General features: G+C 39.9%; 1 protein-coding gene across 1 annotated transcript; it reads right to left on the bottom strand.

Annotated features, from left to right (window-relative positions):
• Nucleotides 1-3,321: 3,321 nt before the first annotated feature.
• LOC141005463 (cytosolic phospholipase A2-like) lies at nucleotides 3,322-19,899 on the bottom strand. The gene is made up of 18 exons (XM_073477327.1): nucleotides 19,805-19,899; nucleotides 18,213-18,294; nucleotides 17,872-18,020; nucleotides 17,521-17,634; nucleotides 16,988-17,025; nucleotides 16,269-16,413; nucleotides 14,323-14,459; nucleotides 13,719-13,941; nucleotides 13,278-13,392; nucleotides 11,102-11,239; nucleotides 10,923-11,012; nucleotides 9,457-9,522; nucleotides 8,193-8,323; nucleotides 7,929-8,040; nucleotides 6,791-6,975; nucleotides 6,510-6,699; nucleotides 5,275-5,432; nucleotides 3,322-3,558 (listed from the first exon to the last, which is right to left on the bottom strand). The coding sequence occupies exons 1-18, from the start codon at nucleotides 19,820-19,822 to the stop codon at nucleotides 3,400-3,402; spliced, it is 2,250 nt and encodes a 749-aa protein (XP_073333428.1). The 5' UTR covers nucleotides 19,823-19,899; the 3' UTR covers nucleotides 3,322-3,399.
• Between the last annotated feature and the right edge of the window lie 4,049 nt (nucleotides 19,900-23,948).

A 23,948-nucleotide genomic window follows, 5' to 3' on the forward strand; every position in this document is an offset into this window, starting at 1 on the left:
GACTTGAAAAAATATCTTTTAAATTTACAAACATCATATGTGTGATTCATGACATTTCAAGCGAGATCAAAAACTAAGCATTAAATCTAAAGTTGTCAAATAGTGGAGTAAAAAGTACAACATTCACCTCTGAGCTGTAGTGTAGTGTAGTAAAAGTATAAAGTAGCTCAAAATAGAAATACTTAAGTTAAGAGCCTCAAAATTGTACTTGACATTTTATATTTGTAATCTATGTAAGCTCTAAACAGGACACAAGGAAATACTGTGTTTCAAGGTATTCATTTGCGGATGGTATTATGAGATAACATCACTGTGGGCAAAATAGGTCTCTTGAAAGTGATATGATGACATGTTAGTCAGAGAGCCAGGAAGACAAACACTCAAATTTCTCATCTCTGTGGATACAATTACAGTCTAACACAGACTAAAACCTACATTAGATAAGGATAGAAAAACATCCCCGTGACCTAACATATTTCATATCTAATAAAAAAGGAAACAGAAAATGTTGTAACTGTGACCCAGCGCTTTTTTTCCTCAGCTGCTTTGTTATTTCAGGCGAGGGTCCCACGGATGAAGGAAGGGTGTTAAATATTTGATCGGACATCAACGTTACACACAAGATAAATTCTCTCATTTATTATGGTCCTTTTAAGATGCACATAAACATTATATTATGCATGACATGCTTTGCCAGTTTTAATACAAACAGTTAATGATCACAGGAGTAGTTCTGTACATGTCTTGATTCCCTAGAACTGTTTAGCATCTGACACATTTGTAAACATCATCAAAGATCAGAAAAATGTAACATCACAAAAAAGTATGAGAAAATAAAACTGCTACAGCTCGTGTGCTTTCTATGTTAACTAACCATATGCTACAACAAAAAAATGTAACAGGATAGCAGGTTAGAGTTTGACAAGATGTCTTCATAAAATGATCAATGCTTGTTTCGTTGCGTAATCTTTGAGTATTTATTCTGTCTTGAAGGAGTATTTCAACATTTTGGGAGATATGCTTATATGTTTTTTGCACGAACAGTTGATTCTACTCTCATATCTGTCTATTGTAGCCAGCAGCTGGTTAGCTTAGCTTAGCTTAGCTTAGCTTAAGAATGAAGAGAAAGGGACACAGCTAGCCTGGCTGTCTCCAAAGTTAAAAAAATCTACCTATCAGCACCTCTAAAGCTCATAACAGGTTATATCTTGTTTTTATTGTTGACCATTTTCAGCTTTTGTACATTTGGACAAAGCTAAGTTAGCTGCCCCCTGTTAGCGGTCTTTACGCTGAGCTAATGAATGTAGCCTGAATGTATTATAGAACCGGATACAAGGGCGCCGCTCAGCCTTACTTTCAATTTTGCCCAGTGGCCACTCACAGTATTGCAGGGAAAACTTACCCTGCAGTCCAAAAAGCCCATAGTGCACCATTATCAGAGACTTCTTCAAAACTGTTGACAGGACATCTCAAACTGCAAACAAGACTAATTTGGACTCTTTCCGTTACACATTTTTGATCCATGAAGGTTTTATATTCTTACAACCTACCTTGAGCCAAGAAAAGTGATTTTAAAAAACGTAATGTCATCACAATGTTAAGTCTAAGGGCAGAGCAGGAACTTGCAGGCGGTGCCAGCAGGTGAAACTCTACTTGCGTATATTCACTGGGCCGCATAACCAGTAAGCAAACACGTAAGGCGAGCAATTACTGGACTGAATGGGCGCCGCTTTGCACTCATTATCGATTTCTATTATTTGTCTATGGCTGCAGCATTATGAAGGTGAAGTGAAACTTCTGGTTTTGGCTCAAAAAGTAAGGACAGCTCATTCAACTTAAGACACAAGAGTGGTTTTAAATAAATGAAAACAAATAACTGTATTCCCAAAACACAAAGAGAATGCTGTTAAGACACAGAAAACATGCAAAAACACACAAATGATCTGCAAAAAAATAACCATGCAAAGGTTTGTCGGTCATGAATCCCTGCAGCAAGACTACAGAACACGAAACCTGAGTATATAGGGGCCAGAGGTGCTTCAGTGTAAAATTCCACTGCTCTGTGTGCAGCCTTCGGGCCCCTGCAGGTATAGGTGTAGTGTGTCAGATTCCAGACCTCCACTGCTGCAGGTGTAGGTGTAGTGTGTAAAATTCCACTGAGTGCCGCCGAGAGCCACCGTGTTCGGCTGTGAGCAGGTCTCGTGATACGCCCAGCTTCCCCTCGCTCTGACCTACGCTCCACTTTGTTGTGCGGGGGCTGCTCAAGGAGTCCTGCTGCAAGTTGGGCTTGCAGGGAGAGGTGAAAAACAAACTGCGGCTGTATCTAAAAGGCAGCCTGAAACAACATGGACAGGAAAATAAACACACCTTTATCCCAATGGAGAGAGAGAAAGAGAGAGAGAGAGAGAGAGAGAGAGAGAGGGAGGGAGAAAGAGAGAGAGGGAGAGCAGACCGTTTCTATGGTATCAAGTTTTGTTTTTCCAAAATGGTGGCTTTAATATGAGACACTCCCTACAGGGGAGCAGGGAGTGCTCCTTCCCTGTAGGTGGAGAAACATCATTGAGATGTTTGAGGTATCCAGACGGGGTGCACTTGGCGTGTGTAGGAGTTGTCATTAAACAAAACCAATGGTTACAAGCTTCTCTTCCATGTTCTCAAACACGATTACATGTTTAGACGAGCTATCCGGTGAGTAAAAACAAAAATATGGAGATTTGGATGTTCCGCAGTCGCACGTTAAATATGGTTCAGAGTACAGTACAGTCGAGGCTTCTTACAGTGCATTCATAGAGCTCAATGCAAAATTTAGTAACAGCATGGCTGCGAGGAAAGGTGCAAACGCAGCTTTTTTTCTAGGCCGCATGAACTGAAGCCATGAGGTTTCCACATGAAGTGTGAATGTGGCAACTGGAGGAGAAAATTCACGGGATGCATAAAAGTGACATTTCTTTCCAACAAGAAGAACTAAGAGACAGCGCACGTTGGGATTCTCAGTTACTATCAGGAACAAAAGAAAACACTCACAAACAATCTCCTGTTGTTTGCGATGGAGCCGAATGTTGCTGTATCGATCCGGTCACACTGCAGTGTTTAATAAGTGTTTTTCTCCAGTCTTTCTCACAGCCAGCAGGGGATAACAGACGTCAGCTGTTTGTGGTCAACAGTTTTTCCCAGCAGCCACATCGTGCTCATGAAACCAGATGGAGATTCTCTATCTGTTGTATATGAATGCAATCATAATGCTTTGACTAGTAAACATGAAGGTTCTTTACACTATTTAAAGTATGATTAAAAGTATACAGAAAAGGGATCGACAGGATAGCATTTTCCAAAAAGAAAATGATTTACTTTCAGACAAAATCTACGAAAAATCCGCTTTCACAACAGTCTCAGATCAGGCTACTGGGTATCCTTTCCCAGGTGACTCCAGGGATTTACCCGAGGATCTCTTTTGAGAAACTTCTTTTTCGGGATCTCACTGAGGGAGAAGGGACGGGAGAGGCACGAGGGATTCTCCTTCCGGGCCACGATGCACTCTTTGATGGCTTCTTTGATCACCTACAGGGGACAAATACAAGGATTAAATCCAAAACGCCATAATGAATCAGACAGTCTTGCATCATCAATGAGGAAAGGTCACGTTACCTCAAATCAGTTAAGCTAACTTTCAATTGCTCAGGCAGTTCTACCAACTGCTATGGCAACGGTGGTGCATGCAGATGCAGCGATCAGTAGCTCCGTCAAATTTTGCAGCATTTTTGTTTTTTAACTTTTTTTTTTGGCTTTATTGCTGGAACAAGTATTATCTATGACAGAAATACATTCATCATCATTGGAGAATTTTGGATTTAGACTAGCAGACTTAGACACGATCACTGCCCACGGCTTCTTTTAACCATCCAACTTGACCAACAGGACCACCGTAGGCAGGAAGAAAGTCGGGTTAAGAGGTATGCTAACCCAGCTTGAACTTAAGGCTGCTCCTGGCTAATGTCAGGTCGCAGGAAAACGACGATGATGGACAAACGAGCCTCTAGCCAGAGTCAGAGAGATATGTGCCAACACCTCTCCACCTCAACATGCCAGATCAGGCTGTTGACATTTGGATGTTTGATTGGATTCAGGCCTTTGTTTTGATGACCGAGTAAAGAAGGATGTTCAGTCATGTTTCTTTCAACCTAAGTTAATTAAAAAAAAAAAATAGATCCCGATATACTTCAAGGCTTTACATGACGAAGATGCTAGTTTATCAAACCCCTTATCCTACCACCTATGAGCCCGGGAGCCCTATCATATAAGCTGATTGTGGTTTTCTGGTCATTCCCAGAGCCTGACTGGTGACTAAAGGGGAATCAGGCTTTTGCAGTTCGAGTCCCTAAACTCTGGAGTGATTTACCTGCTGATATCAAGTTTGTTAAATCTATCACTGCCTTTAAATCTCTTCTTTAAAACAGTTTTTTTTTTTTTTTTTTAAAAAAAGGAGATCTTTAATCTCTCTGTGAGTTTTGATCTTGTTTCATTTGATTTATTTATATTTTATCATTATTGTTGTTATCGTTATTATGTATCTGGACCAAAGTGCTGGACTGTGTGACATCCCCAGAAATATTGATTGACACCACTTTAAATATAAAACAGAGCAGCACAGTGGAGTGTTTTTAATTAATAACAAATAAAACACTTTGGTGTTGCTGGGAAGATTTCTTTTATTTATTAATACAACTTGATGGATGTGACATCAAGCTGGAATGTGGTTTTTTTTTTCAATTCATTAGTGCTGCTGCCAAAAGTATTTCAGAAAATATCCGCATAAATCTGTCTCACCCTAAATGACCTACCAGTGAAATCAAAGAAGTTGCATAACAATTGAATCCTTTCTCAGCAGGGAAGTGACTCAGATACAGTGAGTGAAAGTCAGTAGGACCTCTCATAGTAACACACCTACTGTAAGCTAGACAAGACTTGTACTTTCCGGTCTTAGTCGGGCCTTTGGGATTTGAAATGTTTGATGTTGCCCAATAAACTGATATTTATGTAGTGACAACGCAAAAATCTAAAACTTCCCATTTGACAACACAGAATGAATCCAGATTAAAAATGAATGACTCGGGGCATTTATGAAAACCAGTTCACAAGTTCTGAATCACTTTTTAACCCCTTCATCAGTTTTACAAACTGCAACATACATCACTACTGTTTCCTGTTGTTTGATGTAAGAAGCTTTATCTACATTAACTTTGCATCCTTTGGTCAAATCGCAGGGACAGAACTGACCTCCAGGTTGTTCAGAGTGTTGAACTCCATCAGGTCGTGGAGTCTGGTGAAGGCCTCGTTGGAGTATTGGAAGTTAAAAGTGGAGAACGGTGACTCGGGGTCGTCAAAGATGTCAAAATCAGCCAACTCTTTCTCCCTCTCGGTCTCTCGAGGAACACCTGTAAGAAATAAAACAAGTAAGCCAATAAGTTAACTCCACAGGGATGAAAACAGAGTTGATATTGGGGACAAAAGATAAGATGAATGTTGAGTTGATCTCAAAAAAGGGCAGCTCAAGGTCTATGTATCAGTTTTTTTGGAGACTTTACATGATATTCATCAGTAGCTAGAGTTTCAACTTTGATGAGTATCAAAGTTCGTTCTTAGATGGATGAGATTGTTTTGTTAAAGTAAGTTTTATTTCTTACAGGTTCAGCTTTTAAGCCAACATAAATGGTGAGTTAGTTTTGTTAACTATATGACTACTCCACTCAAACTTTAAGTGATTCCTTTAAACATTCCTCTGTATTAATATGTGGACTTTTAACTATCTATGATGTCAAAAATGAAGTTTCCTGTAAAGTTGAGGGACCACATGCAGGAAGAAGTTTGGAAAATGCAAGCATACAATAGGGAACCGACAGGAAGTCCATATATGGTATAATTTCCTCCTGATGTATTTTGGTTTGACTGCAAAAAGCTGAAGTAATGTCCATAAACAGACTGCGGAAGCATGTGGGATGATGATCTACTGAATGTAAAGAGGCAGTGGCGGAGATGTACATATGTGGTGTGAGTATGTCTTTGTATGACTCATGATATATGGCCTGTTTACACACAGAGCTCTCCCACTGGAACGAGAGATTCCCTATCGGCACCTGGCTCCTTAAGGAACCATCATTCAGCCGAGCAGCTCATAAAACACTAAACACACTGTGGTCCACGTCCGCACACACTCGCACTCAGTAAACTGGCATGCTCTTAGTCACACCAATCCCACCATGAGACCACAGTGACCCTGAGCAGAGATTTTTTTTTATTGGGGTCACTCAGATGGGGGGCCCGACTTTTGGTGGAAAAAATAAAAATACTGTCTGCTGACTGGTACGGTTGAATTCCAGTGAGCAATTTCGAGGAAGAGGTGCCTCATGCGCCAGGACGGTAAAACAACATTATTAAAATAATAAGATAAAGAGCCTTGGGATATTTTCCTTCTCACACATGCTGTGGAACCCTAAACATATGCACATACTTACCAGGTGCCTTGAATGTCCTGAAGTTGATGTTGACCAGGACAAAGTGGATGACGGTCGGGCAGTTCTTTTCGCCTTTTTTTGGTTTGAAGACGTAGCATTCCTTCAGGCCCTCACGGTCAAAGACTTTGGGGTCGATCTTGGGGAATGGGAGCTTGTTCATTCGAGCCCACTTTTCTGCCAACAGAAGTTCCTGAGGCACACATTTACAAATGAGGCTACTAATACTGCTCATACGGATCATTTTTAATAATTAATTACTGTCAAAAGAGTCCGAGCCTGACCTTGAATGGCGGGCTGGAGTCGCTGGGTCGTGCTGAGAAGTCAAAGGAGATGATGAGGTTGACGCCTCGCTGCTGCCGCAGGATGAGAGGGTAGGGAAGGTTGTAAGTCAGGCCGCTGTCCACTATGTGGATCTTCTTACTCTTCACATCCAGAGGCTCGTAAATACGATCAAACTCATCTGGATCTGAGAAAATAATAGTGAATTAAATAAATGAAGCAAGAACATTATTGAGAAATTTCCTTTGTCAGCGGCTTAATATTTGTTCCACATGACCTGACCCAAAGATTTAACTGAGAAGTGACTCACCTGTTATGTTCAGTGGAAGCAGGGCTGGGTATTTCGGTATTTGAAAATTGCTCAAACCACACCTTTCATTATCAGTAAAAAAAAAGGCGCCCAACAGAAACTACTCTCTCTCCCTCGTCTGCATTAATACGTGCAGAAAGATTTCACGATCATCGACTTCCTCTTTCTCACGGGTGGCTAGTAGTGGAGGCTCATTCACTGACGCTAGCCACCTCTTGGCTAGCAACGTTAGCTGTAACGTTAGGTTTCTGGCTATCGTTTGCCACTTCAGCCTGATTGAGTACAGCTTTCTGATCTGACTTAATTAAAAAAAATAAATGCCTGAAGGTATAAAGGTATTTCCTTTTATTCTGCTCTTTTCCTGGCATCCCGATATACGTGCAGTTCATAGGAATCAGTGAGTCAGTATCAGTTAATTTCTCCACCCTGGGGGCACTTTTGATATTTTGACGTCGAGTACAAAAAAAGGTGGTTTTCATTCTGTAACAGGCCACATTTTACTAAACAAATAAATAAATGAAATGTTTTTATTTGTTGTTTTGAGAAGTATTGAGAGTATTTTGGTTCTAAATAAAATTTGGTTATCGTTGCTTATATAATTATAAATATGATTTTTGCTTCTCTCCATGGGCACCCCTAGCGGCTGGGGCACAAAAAGCCTTCCCCCTTTTACCTGAGTGGCCCTGCTAGTCAAGCTATCTTATTCTGCAGTTTGAGAATCAAACTGCAATGTGTAAATTGATAGTCCTGTGCTATTTTTCATTGTACTTTACTGCTGCCAAAATCGATTCTAAAAGCATTGAATTGTGACCATCATTTATCCCTCTTACCTGTGACGGCATCCACCTCCTCCTCAGGTGTGGTAGCGTGGCACGTGACCTCACTGACTGGTGAGAACGGGATGTTGGTGTTCAGGTTCAGGCCCAGCATGAAATTATGAACCTGGGAACAAAGTGAGATGGATTATGAATAGAAACAAATGCAGGCTGTTGTGAATTTAAATATATAGGAAAAGTAAAACGAGAATGCAGATGCAGCACGTGCAGTGTTCTGTGTAATTTCATGGTTACAGGTGAATGAACATATTCAGGTACCTTCCCGGCTCGGCCCTCTCTTGTGTTGAATAAGGCGGAGTCACTGAAGAGTGATGTGAACATTCGCTGAACCCAGCTAGCCTGAGCCGTGCGATGGTACTCGTCTTCTGCCTCCTGGTTCTCTGTCCCACCTGAACATCAAATAATGAGAAAATACTGTCAAATGTTGTGTGGCAAAGAATTTAACAGTGGCTCAAAAAACAATCCTTTTCTGTCAGAAAACTGGGAGAACTTGCAACTGAAATGCAACTTAATCAACTGAGGTTAGCCAAAAAATTCAAAGGCAAACAACATATAGATGACAAGAACCACATCACACGAAAAGACAAAAAATTCAAAATGTTTATTGTTTAATAATATTGCAGTCTACTTTTCACCTGTTTATTCCTTCAAATGGTTTTCTTTTCTTACATATTATCAAATGATTTAAACTATTTTACAGCCCAGCTGCAATTATTGTCTCATTTTTTGGCTGTCTAGCTGCAAATTTCCTGTTTTTTCCCACAGCTCGTATAGCATCATTTCCAGCAGCAGCTGGCAGCTGTTTTCAGTGAAAATGCTCGAAAAGTCAGATATTTCCCTCAGAGGTTGGTGGAGACCAAAAAGAAAGTGAATGCTGGATTTACATTTACTCCAAATGAATGATAATGTTCTCTGTAACTACTAGAAGTGTGAAAAAGCAACTGCTTGCAAACAAGTTCACCATAACAACTTAAAAGGTAACAATATGTCAGTTTTGTATGTATCAAAACGTCTTTTTTATGGCCTTTGTGTAAATAAGTAGTCAAACGTATAACAAAAGTGTGGTACTCAGCTTACCCAGCCACTCCTCTTCCTTCCTCTCATCCTCTTTCTATTAATAGTTTGCTATTATTTCATTTCCAACTAAAGTTCACACTTGCAAAGACTTACTTTACTTCCTAAAACTCAGCTTGTACATCATAATTACAAATTTAAAGCATAAACCAAAGGGTTCAAAGTGAAAGCTGAATGTATCAGTACTCTTTCAGTAACCGCAGTGGCTGTTCTGAAGATACTGAGTCATGCTAACAGATGCCAATGGAAACATTAGCACAAGAATTAAAAAAAAAAAAAAAAAAAAAGTGTTAAGGCGTCAACTTTCTCTCAAACCTAACAGCTTGTCAAAATGTTTACAGACACCATTCTAAGTCACACATCTGTATTGCACCATAGCAAATGCATTTATACTGCACAATAAGGTGTCTGTTTTCACCTCTTATGAATCATGCATATCTTTGCTCACCTTTACGTGGCTCGTCGTCATTGTCCAGGCTGTCCTCTCCGACGATGTGCTGTGGTTTGATCTGCTCTGTAAGACACAACGCAGCTTCACTCATCAGGTTACAACTTAAAAATAAGACCATAAAACCTATTTATACCATCAATGCTCCTCGTGACAGAATGATTTGTTATGTGACATTATCGAATTCGCTGTGTATTGTTTATCCTCGAGAGAAATGCAATACACCTGACAAACTAATGCATTCTTAAACTGGGTGGAGATGTTCTCGGCACTTGCTCACAACCAAAGCATTGTCAGAGTACATCTGATTGTTTTAAAGGTCACCCCAAACAAATGTGTTCAACCAAAAACAAACATTCGATGAGCTGTCAGGATAGTCGTAAAATGCTGATACCTTCCCACTGCTGTGGCAACAACACACACGCACACACACACACCTGAACAGAGGTAATGTTAAGTTTGTTTTTAGAGGTACGAGCTAATTAAAAGACAGACAACAATAGGACTGCGGACACGATTGCATGTCAGTTTCACTAGGGGGGTGTTCCATTAGTTATTTTTTTATCAGGAGATCACCAAAGACCAAAGACAATGGTATTATTGTTATGACATGTATTGTCACACCTACTGTAAGGATGATACTCATTTTAATTATTTTTAGGACACTGGAAATTAATTTTCTATCATGCAATAATCTATTTATTGGGAAGTACATCCAAGTATATAAATATGTTTGTATTTACATAAATACAGATTTTTTATTGATTGACAACTGGCAAAATTACACCAGTGAAAAACTATTATGAAGACTGAAAGTTATGTTTTTAATCAGTAGTGGGTAAAAATATTAACAAATTGTCCATTTGGTGGCTGTCCAGTAGCTTTCAATCATTTCACATGATTCTTCATCAGCAGCTCAGAAATCAACTCTCAACCTCAAATCTGAAGCAAACATAGATGTTCAGTCCTTAGAGCTATAATAAACCTTTCGTGTATACTTTGTTGAGTTGTTTCCAACAATGTTCGAACCCTGGGAAATCCCGTGAGTTTATCAAGGTAATCGTGTGTTCCTTTTGGTTGCCTGACACCATAACTTCCAGGTAAACACGGGAAACACCAGATGGATGACTAAACGTAACGCAATCAAAAATTGTCGCGTCACGTTGGGTTTTCATTGGCATTGGTGGCTGTTCAACAAAGACTCCAACTCATGTTTCCACGCTGCGTCACAACGTCATCAAACTATTTCTTCTGTTATTGTTTGGAATCTGAAACCCGTAGAAAAAGCAGCAAAAAGTAAATACTGTGCATTTAGTGTTGAGCAAACCTGAGCAAACTCCATCTGCTCATAAAGATCGTGTGATATAATGGAAAGCAACCCAACAGCCACTAAATGAACGTTGTGGTGACATTTTTTATCTATCAAACAAAACACACGTCGAAAAAGAGAAGCAGAGAAAGATTACCTAACTCCTCCTCCATGGTGCTGCCACCAACTGTGTCTCTGACTCCCAGCACTCTGTTGAACAGAATGGAGAAGGCGCTGCCCCACACACCTGACACAGTGACAAAATACTGTTAGAGGGTTCACTCACGTTAAATGGTCCAACTATTGTGGTGTCATAGAGGAAAACGTTTTTCTCACCCATCAGAAAATGAAGAGGGTTTTCCTCGTACTTCTTGACAGCAGTACCCATGAAGAACTTGCTTCCAAACAAGTCGGGGGTCATGAAGGTGCCGTACTTCGCCATCCCAATTTCATACGGGCTGAACTCCACCCAGTCTACGGGTGGAAACCTCAGTGGTAATTTCACAAGGAATATAATACATATAATATATATAAAACATGTTTGCTTTCGGCAGCCTTGGAGAAGATGACTACTTTCATTTCAGTATCCTGGGCAAAGCATTCCCTCATGCCCAATAAAACATTACTGTTAGGTTTCATTTTAAATATATGAGATATTGAGCATGAACTATTTGCTATGTAAAGATATAGTGGAGTAATGGCATTCTCTTCCTCACTGTGTGTGTTGTAATCTAAGCTTCTTTGTTCTTTGTTTTGGTAGCAAAAGCATGGTATCATGTTGGTGCATGTAAGTCCCTCCCTGTCCTCCCCACATACGTTTTCAATATGGTGGCCTGGTAAGAAACATTCTCATATTACAGCTGAACATTTGAAGCGCCTTGATTCATATTCAATCAACACAACAGTGTGCGGTTCTTTTTTTTTTGCCAATTTTATTGTGTTAAGACATATGTATTTGTTGTCTCCTTTATTTCTGAAAAAATCTGAATAAAGACTCCTGGATTGAAATTAGAAAAACAACAACTGAACCACAATTAGTCATCTGACATATAAGGCCCACAAGGGGTTATTCCAGCCCTGTCTACATTTTCTCTCTATACCTATCTATGTTACTAGCAGCATTTTCTCGGGCTCCATGGGCTTCTGTCTGTGTTCAATAATATTTTTGTCCATATCTGTCCATGAACTGATCAGACACGGTTCAAAACACGATGTTTTGTCATTCTTTCAACATAAAATTAAGCAACTTCCACTGCAGTCAATGGGGGTCTGTCAACCAACCTCCCAGTAAACATGGCTGGACATCAGACTGGGACTAAACACAGCCTCTGAGACTAACAGATTCGGACAAAACGGCAGTTTTTCACATCTTACTCTGTGAATTGAGGATTTATTTAGACCAAACCACAGGTGATTGCCGAAAGATAAACCAAGACTGTTTTGGTGAGTTTTATTTAGTTAATTTTGAGTGTGAATGAAGTGTGTTTTTTAGTAAATTAGGCAATTTAGCTCTTCAAAGTTTGTTAAAACAAAAGAAACTTGAATTAATACGGTGTACGGTTGTATTTTTCTGCTTAGTAAGGAAATAGGTCAAATTTATTTCCCTTTCTCGACATTTTGTGAGTTTATTTTGTTTACTTATTAGACTAAGTAGCGAACTTGTGGCTATTACATCTCCCAGCTGAAACTACAGGGGGCTATTAGACTATCACCTCTTGCATTACAAAATGGTATTAAGAGACAGGATGGGAGAGGGCTAGCTAATTAGCATGCCAACAACAGTAGACATCTTTGCAACACTGCACATAGACGTCTTTGACATAACATCAGCACTGTTGTTTCTTCACACTGTGTTGATAATGTTTTTAAACTATAATTCTGGCTATATCTTACAAATTGCCTGTTTAAAAATAACAAGTTTTGATTTGTGAACACAAAAATGTCTTTAAGTACCACACAGGAACAAATTAAGTGTGAATTATCATCCAATGAATGAGTATATGAAGATTTAATTGGAATTGCAGCTCAAAGCTAAAACATGATAAAACGGTCATTCTCCTACTCTACTTGAGTTTTACTGTAATATGAGAGTTTTTTGCATGGATGCCAGTACATAGTGTATACTCACTGATCTGTCTGCAGTCATTGGAGACTTTTTTTGGTTCCTTTTTTGTATTTTTTATTGCAGTGCAGAAGAGTAGTGTACAGTTGCTATGCAGGCCTCATCAACGCTGAGGAAGTACATTCAACACGGAACAAACCCATGCCCTCGTGCACCCTCCTCAGTTCCTTGATGCGTCACCTAGCCGTCATTAGATTACATGCCAACACGTAATAACACAAACTCTACGTGATAGCAGAGCAGTATTATAAAGACATGAGTAATGCTTGGTTATTTTGCATGTGATCATTTCTAGTTATTCATTACATATGCAAATTAGCTCTCTGAGGGACATGGAGTAGATGGAAGACATAATTTAACATGAGGATACACACAAAACGACATATTTACCTGCAAACATGAGCTCTGAAACATCTGGCTTGACGTGCAGACACGTGAAGAGAGGAAGGGGACTCTGAGCCTGGTTTATTTTCTCCTGGATACTACTTAGCTTGATGTCCATCCTCTGGTAGATGAGAACACAGCCTTTGAATCATTTACACTCACTCTCTGCAGATGCTGGAGGTGGTATTTCATCTAATCATGACTGTCATGGTTATGTGGAAGTTAAGTAACAATGTAAGGAGAGAAATAGAGTACACAATGAAAAAAGCTTAAAAAAAACCTTGAGAGGGATGTCAAAAGTTCAAAAGAAGAAAGAGGAAATGAAACATGAACTTCAAGGAAAATGAGGTCTGATTACACATGAAACACTAGTGAGTAACAATGAGATAGAGAAATAAAGAATCCCATCCAAATTAAAACAAACAACAGCTGTCGAGCAGCTCTTACCGCAGGTATAAGCGTCTCTCCTATGAGCATACCGAAGATATCGGTAAAGGTAACAGGCTGCCCTGTGGCCTTTTTGGTCCAGAGGGCCTGAATGTAGTTGGTGATGTGTTGGGGGAGCAACAGCCTCAGCGGGTTACTGCTCACTCTGTTCATCAGCTCCTTGTTGATGTCCTTTGGGCCTTTATTTGGAAATTCTGGGTGCGAGTAGAGAGCGGACATGTACCTACAGGGACAGAGAGAAAAACAATATAAAATGTTGTCAGAACATTAAATACATGCTTAAAAAGTCACTTGGGTTTGTGCCATGTTTATGCAGGAGGTACTTTACTTGTAAGGAAGTAAAATCCATTGAGTCATTCCATAAATATGAAGATGGCAACTGAAATAAGCCAGAGATGCTCGCTTGATGCTCCATACCAGTAGAGGAAAACAGAAATGTTTGCCAGAGAAGGAAGGCGGCAACACTAAGGTTCAGTCAGGAAGAGAGAAAGGACCAGAGAAACAAAGAGGAAAGATAAAAAGAGAGAAAGTATTTTTTGAAATAAACAGGACAGTGAAAGAGAAGGTGTAGAAAGAGAGGAGAAAAAGAGAAATAAAAGCTGACCATGTGGATCCAGAGAGGCCGGCGATGTATGTGGCACAATCCAGGACCCCAGACTCAAACAGGGCTTTCATCACTCCTGAGAAGCCGACCATGGCACGGAAACCACCTCCTGAGCCCGCTATGGCAATCACTGGCACCTGTAATGCACAGACCAAAGAGTCATACTGTGAAGAAGATGAAGGCAGAGGCATTTTTAATCTTATAATTACATACTACAGAGCTTAAAGTATGAATCTTGCATTCATTCTTTCAGGTTGAGTAACTTCCCTCCTGTGCCTCCATACAGCGAGGGTGCCATGCCAGTTGCATCACGCCACACATTTTTTACTTGAGCCTTTGGATTTTCAACTATTTCAAAATTCTCATTGTGACACATCGCTTCCTCTCTGCAGCGAACCAGACCCAGTGGTATGTGAGAGTCAGTTCTGACTACTCTGATATAATTCCACGAAAAGTCTTCCTGGATGGGGGGTTGAGTGATGTTGTAGCATAGTCGTAGGCAGAAGCTGGTTATCTCATTCCTCTGGAGCTTCCGGTACAAGTTGAAGACATGAGCAGGCCTGGCTGTAGAAGACAGCCAACCCCAAAGGCTTCTAGCCAAAACCACACTGGCGAGAAAATAAAACTTTGCTGAGCTCAAAGCAGAGGAGCAGAAATTGAAGCTTTTGGTGGGGGGCTTACTGAATGGTTTGCTTCCCAGTGTGAGAAATGTCAAGTAAAAGCTGAGCGCACAATGTGTGAGAAAATGCATGACAGCTCTGAATTTAGCAAGGCAGCAAGTCTCAGTCAAGTTACAATACGGAAAGACCTCAAAGACTTGCATTTGTTTCCATCTTCACAAGTAAATGTTACATATCGTAAGAGTGAATCTGTATTAGAATGAGAGATGCCACAGTACGCACACATATCACACCCACCATTCCTATATACATGTTCAATGTTAAGAGGCTACAGCAGCTAAAGATCACTCAGCTCACTAATATGGAAGGTATAAAGTGTAAAATATGTAAAGCATCGGTATTTGGCGTCTAGGCTCTGACTTAATCACTCCCCACAAGAAAATGCCAAGCTTGGCACAGAACGGAGTGACGACTGACGCTATTAACTTCCCTTACTTTGAGGAATGTCGAAAGGTGGATGACAGGGTGGAGGTGGGGCTTTTGAAAAGCCGGACCTAACAAAAGAGTGGTGTAGCTTGTAGTCCTAAAACCCGGAAATCAGTTAGCATTGTTGCACATCCGGTTTACTCATCTCAAGGTTATATGCCTGAGATAGGTATGTGGTCACCACAGGCTTAAGATAATTACACGTTTTGCTCTACGCCATAAAATACATCATTAAATGTCTCATAATTTAATTACAAAGCACTTACTTGTCTTACAAACAAGTGGCTAAATGAGACTACAGAGGTTGTCATGGACATTTAACGTCATCATGCCAAACACGGAGACTCATCTACTCACTACTACTTTTTCAGGTGGACTTTAGCTACAAACTATTCTAACTCTAGTTTTACAACTTGTAGGTTGATCAATTTATAGAAAATGTGTATAGTAAATGTGTAGTGAGACGTTTAAGTCATGCGACCGCAGTGTAGTCCGTTTATAGCCAGTGGTGTTCATCTGTGAAGATAATTTTGATGAACAAAACATGTAACTATCATAAACTTGTGTTTGCTACAAAATAGATGGCCCGGTTATGGGAAATAGATGGCCCGGTTATGGGAAACAGATGGCCCTATTATGTTTGACGGTAAAAGACGATAAAAGGAAATTCCTGCTGAAACTTAACAAAATGTTTTATCCATTTTTAGCTTTCCTGAACAAATTAAATACTACAGCCTTATATGTTGTGAAGTGCAACACATAGTCAAACTGTGTGCTTGATTAGGCTATCACCTCACAGTGTACACGAATGACTGAAAACAGTTTCAGCTCTGTTCCCACCTCGTCTGGAGAGCTGGGGAGGAAACGAGGCTTCTCCATGTCGAGCAGCTTCTTGATGCCCAGCATCACTCTCTCTCTGCGGGTCTGTCTGAACTGCTTCTCTTTGTCACACAGAGCCAGGCTGAACCGCAGGTCCAGCTTGGTGCTGCAGAAACAAATGACGCAAATAGAGTTTAGTAAAAAAATGTGATCGCGGGAAGGCAAACTATGACTGTTGTTTTACGTTCCGGCAGAAAGGCAGATAGAAGATATGGTCTTCCTGTGTACATAACACTCCTGATGATGTTGAAACTTTCCTATAGGTCAGATAAGATCAGCCTCGGGGTGGCCTGATGTAAAAACAAACCACCACAGACAAACAGTCATGGTCTCTCACCCTTTTACTCACCTTCTCATTATTTCTACTAACCCTTCAGACATGTATGGAATTTCTAAACCCTCCCACGACACCTATACAGTGAGACCATGGGAAATATGATGCACTATAACCTCATATTATCTTACACAAGTATCTTGTTATTACTGAGTCACAAACTTGTTGTACTTCAAGAAACTGCTTTAAGTTCTAATTTTAGGTTCTGCGCTGCTTCAGACGAATTCCTGTGTATTCTTAAACCTGTTGCGTAAGCCTTCATTGATATATATCTGGTATTGCTTAAAACCAAAATTAAACTAAAGTAAAATTACCGATAGTTTTTGACTCTGATGGGAATACATACCAGATCTCCAGTGACATCTCTAAGTATACTTTGGTTGCCTGTCAAAACAATGAAATTTGTTGTTATTGTCCAGTAAAGAAGGAGTTGATTTAACAGGCAAACACATCGTGTCACGAACAAAATCAATAAGGTGTGAAATAAAAAAATAAAGGGATAGTTTTTTCAATTAGCAATTATTTAAATGTAAAAAAAAAAAAATTAATCACTTTACACTTGTTTAGAATTGTATCATTGAATTCATCTGTTATCATTAACCACCAGAAGTCTCCAGCTCTTCTTTTAGCGCACTCTCGTCTCCATACACACGCATTATAGTATATCGTATGTATCAAATATATAAATATATTTATTGGATTGTAATAATGTGACATATCATTTGCATATGTTCTTGTAATTGTTCTTTATATATTTAATTTCCTTTAAGGAAACTAGAATTTCAAAGAATATCCTGTAAGTTTCAACAATGCTTGCCTGTGCAAAACAATGATGAAACTACCAGAGAGTCTGCTGGCCTTGAATGCCTTGTCATTTACCTTGCCAATGAGGAAAGACTCCATCTTTGTCTGGCCTACTCTGAGCTTGGTGATGTCATAGGACGCTGTCCCAAGTGTTTCATCCATCACATAATTGGCGTCCATTAATGTTAACTGAGTGGAATAAACATGAGCAGTTGAATGATTAAAACATTTCAAGAGCTAATATGTGTTTAAGGTCAGCTATCAACCCGTTGTCAAGATGTTAAACAATGTAAACAAAACTTTAGAAAAAGTTGTGATGATACTATCCAAATAATATCAGGCTAAAAATGGTACGCTGTGTTTAATTTAGTTTAAGCTCCATTACATTGGTGTAGACTGTGATAGACAATCAGATGCAGGTCTAACCTCCAGGACGTTCTGTTGGTTGGGGTCTAATATGAAGCTGAAGGTCTCGTTCCATTTTGGGTTGATGTCGTTGTCTATGTGCTTGGTCCTCTTTCTGCTCTCTGGGGCTGTTGGGATGAACAGCTCCACGTATGGATCTGGGGTGTCCACTGCACACACACATTCAACAGTGTTACTGATTAGCAGGATCCCGAAGTATCGCCCTGCTCATGTTTTTGTAGAAAGTTCATGTTGATCTAAAATTATATTGATGGCCATTTTCTCTACAGTACATGCAACATGTTAATTAGTTATGTTAAAGTCACATGAACAGGGACAAAAAAGGACGTATTTAGACTCACACAGGTCACCCAGTGCTCCCTTGGTGACACTCTCGGCTCGAACCACAGTCACTGTGAACTTGTGAGAAAATTGCTGTTCCACCTGTAACACAACATTCATTTAGTTCAGTTTGGTTTCATCATTTTGCATGGGAAAATCAGTCCCAACACAGTGATAACAGAGATTCAAATACAGATCACAAGGGTAAGTAGGCAGTAATCCATGACGCATGACAAATACGGTTATGATAAACAAAAACAAAACAGGAAGTTTGCTGGTTAATCGGTGAGAATATCTTGGGTTTTAAGTGAGTAAGTAAGACGTGATGTTCAGGTCGAAACTGAACGTCACGTCTGCTGTTGTTGTTTTTTTTTTCATTTTGTTGTATGGATCAAGTACCAATAAAATACTCAACAGTTTCTCCTGGGACTTAAATGTAGGTGAAGTGGAAAAAGACAACTGTACACTTTATAATAGCAGTTTTGTTAGAGGGACACCAGATTTCCTGTTAGGGATAAAATGTCAAAATCATGTTTTTTTCTTTTTTTTTCCTTCTACATACCGATTCTGATGAATGAACTTTGTGTACTCAGTGTATTAAAACATGTTATATTGAATGTTATGGAAGTCGCTTGCTGTTTGTCGGCGATAACGATTCCATCATTTTAGAAAGTATCAGAGGCATTTCCAATACTGGTACGTTTCAAGATAAGTACCCCTTCTCTTTGAGGTTCCTGATCTCAAACTACATTTCTGTATTCTAGCATTGGTGAGAGGACTTCTACTCATTTTGAAAACAAAATCTATAATCTATATGTATTTTTCAGTAACTGTTCAGTACCTAAAATTGTTTCTCCCTTGTTCCCTGTAGTCTTGTTTTCTGCAACTGTAGGAATCTCAGTAAGTATGTTATCGATATCTGGTTGATACAATGAAATTACACGGTAAATCGCAGGCTGTATTCTAAAATGTGCGAGAGTTTTCACTAAAGTCTCCAATCTCCAATGTTGAAAAAAGTTTAAATATGGGCGTCCTTAAAGGCAAACAATGTTGTCTCTGTCCTTCCTAGATATCCATCGCTGAACCCACATGTTGGAATAAGAACAGAAAATGTTTTGCATTTTTTTGCTCTGTTGTTCCTTGTGTCAGCTGAAACTTTGAAGACATTTTAACATCTGTTATTACTCACTGTAGTTTTGAGGTGTGACCATTCATGAGGGACACAAGTAGCTGGTTTGTAACCTACTTTTGGTTTCAACTCACCACTTTAGAACAGACAGTGTGACTTTTAACACATGTAAAACAGTCATACAGGGCTGTGAATTCAGCTATCACATAGATTATCTTGTGTTAATCTCTAGCTGCCTAAAACAACCCAAAGTAACCCTTATCACCTGCGGCAGTGGTGATGGAAAGAGCCATGCTGATGCTGCAAAATCTGCCCCAAATGTTTGGTTTTTTGCTTTGGAGCAATAACAGTCAAACTTATACTATTGTACTATTACAATGCAATGGAACAATTTGCACCATAATTAAATCAATTGTAATCTTGTTTTCTGTTTAAACTTGGCTCTGTTTTACTGCACATTCAGGACATTATACTAATACTCACAATTATATTGGAAGCCATTTTGTGTTGTCAGCTGAGCTATTCTCAGGAAAGCCTTTGTCAAGATAGGAACTTAAACTCAGGATGACATCTCTGTCAACTGGAACTGGAGCGTAGGAGCCTGAAAGATGAAACAAAAAAGTCTGTAATCAGTGCAAATTAAGGAGTACAGCTTTAACAGACAATTACATTTAAAAACACACTATTAAAGGGTAACTCCACCAATTTTACACAATAAAGTGTGTTTACAGGTCCTGGGGAGTGCTACTGCATATGTGAAAAAAGTAGCTAAAGGCCTTTTGTGGCTCCAAAGGAAGCTGCATGTTATCTGATAAATTGCCTCCAGTGACGTCACTTAGTGGAACACATGGAATAAAAAAGAGGATATTCAATATTCAATTTTGTTGTTTTTAAGCTGTCAGTAATGAGTCCAAAAGTGTTATAGAAGTGCAACGCTTGATCCGTGGACTGCTTTTTAAAAGCTAGTGCCTACATTACCCACAATGCAACTGAGTGACATCACTGGAGTCAAATAATCAGATTACAAGCAGCTTCCTCTGGAGCCACAACTACTTTTTCACATATGCAGTACTCAGTTAGTTAGAGTTAAATCAGTGGATTAGAGTTACCCTTTAAATGTGCGATGCTTTGACATTAACAATGCTGATGTGCCACCAGTTACATCTAGTAAGGTAACAGTTAAAGGAGACCTATTATGCTTTTTCAGTTTTAATCCTCTTTCTTCAGTGTGGTATATCGGTTTTTGTGCATGTTAAAGTAAAGTTAAATAGTCCAAAGTCTGTGCCAATGGGAGCTCCTCTCTCCCAAAAAAACACTGCTCCTAAATTACCTGAAACGCCTCACCAGTAGTTTAATGACATCACACTACGTCACCATGTCACACATTTGCATAATTTATGCCCATATTCACGGCAAAAATGCAGTTAACTGGAAGCTGAAAACACGACAGAGCCAACTGGAGACACAAGGAGCAGTGCTGGCTCAGGTGTGTGTGAGCTGACCAGTCAGAGCAGACTGGATCTTCAGGAAGAGGGGTCCCCTCTTCTTGAAGACCAGGTCTGCTCTGATTGGTAGACAGGAGCTAAAACAGAGCCCCTCACAGAGGAGGAATACAGTATGAGGAAACTGATGTGTTTTTTAGCATTAAAGCATGTAAACCTTTTCTAGTAGTAACCCAAACTAAAATTATTTACGTGGAAATGAACATGCTATGTCTCCTTTAATAATTACTGTAACTTCTTGAAGGAGGATGAGATTACCTCTTCTAAAAGCCAAAGCTGCCCTATCAGAGAAGCCTTTCGCATCTTGGCAGGGGCAAGGGGAAGTGTGGTGAGACACAAACCCATGATAAGAGGACTGGGCCAATAGCAGCCGTTTATGTGTGTGTGAGTGTAAGTGCACCACATGCATATGAAAGAGAAAGATGAAAGTAAAAAGAAGATGTGTCTCTCATGTTGAATGTGACTGATTTGACTCAACAACCATGGTGTGTTTGCAGAAGAGGTGGTATTTTTAGCAACATTAAGGCTTCTGGTTGAACACACATATGTTGATAAGACATTTGCATGCAGAGAGAAACAGCGTGCGTGTGTGTGTGTGTGTGTGTGTGTGTGTGTGTGTGTGTGTGTGTGTGTGTGTGTGTGTGTGTGTGTGTGTGTGTGTGTTGGTGATAGCATAGCAAGGTCAGCGAGTCTTTTCTCAGATGTTCACCAAAGCGTATCATTACTGAGGGGACTGAGCGCACGTAGAGAGTCCGTGCGTTCACAGGACTGGTCACGTAGTTTGCATCAGTGGTCCAATTTCTTTCTTTTTTTCTTTTTGAAAATGCCAGCTCACTCTGCCCTTGTTCTGCAGCGTACAAAGAGTGCATGCATGCAGGCTTCTGGTGTCCTCTGTGTGTGTGTGTGTGTGTGTGTGTGTGTGTGTGTGTGTGTGTGTGTGTGTGCCAACACAAGCCGGAGACTTCACGGCAACCAAATTTTCATACTAGGACGCGACATGTGGAAGAGACACGCATTATGCAAAGCAGCTGCAGTAATTATAGCTTTTAAAGGCATACAGTAAGTCTACTGTACAAGAGACGTCCTGCCTGAGCCTGTAAAGTTAAAGTTTGCTTTAACCGGTGAATCACTGGTTTTCCTAAAAGAGATAGGTCATCACAGTCTCTGGAATCTAGGCTTCATCCAGCACTTGTTATTGGGCTAGTATAAACAGGTTATGCCTGATTCTTATTTGCTGCTCGGAATAAGGTCAGATGTGACGAGGCCTGATGGTGTGAGATTACAACATGCAATGACAGATCATTGTTTTTGCTTCAGATAATGTAAGGCAATAGAGATGGTAGTGTAAGATATTAGTTTGCAATGATGTAAACGTAAAAAATGATATTGGCCTATTTCAAAACACGAAATCAAATGATTATTCATGAATGTGAAAACTTCACTCTCATACGCAACAAGCCTGCTCTCTTCGCTCTGATCTGTCATATTTATCGCCAAATTCGGGGCTTTTAGCGGTTGGATTAAGACTGTATTATTGTTCTCTAGGAGCTGACAATAGCGCGTTTCCAGTTTCCTTATATTCTGAGTTGCGTAAAAGTGTTCACGAAGACGCTAAACCACTGGCACCAACCTCCCTCTCCAAACTGCTCCTTTTTGTGAAAAGCACATAAAACTATTGCGTCAAAAGTAAGGAGAATGGAAACATACCTCTGCAGGAAAGCGCAATCAACTCACAAATCCTGAAAAAGGTATCATGCTGATCGAATGTATCTTTCCACCACCGCAGGACTGAAGCTGGAGGAGGTGCTTCTCGGCAAATATACAGTACGCGCTCCCGGCAGTGAGAAGGATCGCAGACTTCAAGCTGAGGGGGAAAGTCTTACAAACACAAGCTACACGGAGACGCCAAAAATAACTTTAAATATTAGTTTTAAAAACACGACAGACAGGAAAGAGTTACGCTAAACTCCGAACGAGAGTCATATTGTTTTACTCAGCGGGAGAGCCTGCAGCTGTCGACTCCTCTCCACCTCACATCTCCAAATGGCGCGCCAGTGCGCAACCGAGTCCACAAGGGGGCGCGTAAAGGCTGAGCGCGTTTCAAAGACTTAACAAGTTTTGTGAATAAACTTTGAACGTGGCTCCGGGGTGAAAGCAAGCGAATCAGCCAAAGATTCACCTTTAGGTCGATCTGCCGCTCATCATGTTCAAAGTCTTAATTGATTAGGAGGCTCCTTGGGTTTGATTGGATTAATCCAATGAGGTGTCTCTTGCCTTTGAACGCCCCAAGAGGAACTGCTTAAGTAATAATTCATATAAACAATAAAAAGAGAGAAAACCCTGGCTGGGCTTCATGCCAACATGGATCCGTGGCTTTACAGGTTTCATACAACATGCCAAGATATTTGAATAATATTCATTTTACCACCTCATCTCTAAAAGAAACTACATTAGCAGGTGATTAATCCTGAATAAAATAGTTCAAACACGTTAAATGTCTTTTAATTTCTTCAGGCGACATATACATATTATATTATATTATATTATATTATATTATATTATATTATATTATATGTATCATATTTATATATACATATTATACTGGCGGCAGTTCTCTGTCGTCAAATTAAATTATAGCCTACAATTATCTTGAATGATGGTCATCATCTTGTGGAAATAGAGTCTGTAAAATCAAAGCATAGAGAGGACATTCATTTAAAAATTGGCCGATTTCTATAGGAGCCTACCTGAGCCTCTCTTCAAAAGGTGCCTGTTGCATGGAAAGACAATTTGACTGTGGCAGTTTTTCAGACTCTTTGTTATGAATTCATTTAAATTCTCTCGACTGAAAGAGGGGAAAGGAAGAGGGGGTCAGGGAAGCTTTCAAACTGCCTCTAACACCTGTTTGATATCACATAAACAATAATCCAAATTCCAGTCTGGATTGTGAAACACAAGTTTTTCCTCGCAGTGGTCGATTACTAATCAGTTACCTTGGTTCAGTTTATTCATAAGTCAGCATCATGTCTGATTATTCATTTAAACGTGCAGTACGAGAGTCGATGACGTCAGCCTCCTCAGCGTAGCCATATAAAGGTGCCCTGTTCGCAGGTTTGGACATTCAG

This window comes from Pagrus major, chromosome 11, assembly GCF_040436345.1.
Source record: "Pagrus major chromosome 11, Pma_NU_1.0".
Taxonomy (NCBI): Eukaryota; Metazoa; Chordata; class Actinopteri; order Spariformes; family Sparidae; genus Pagrus; species Pagrus major.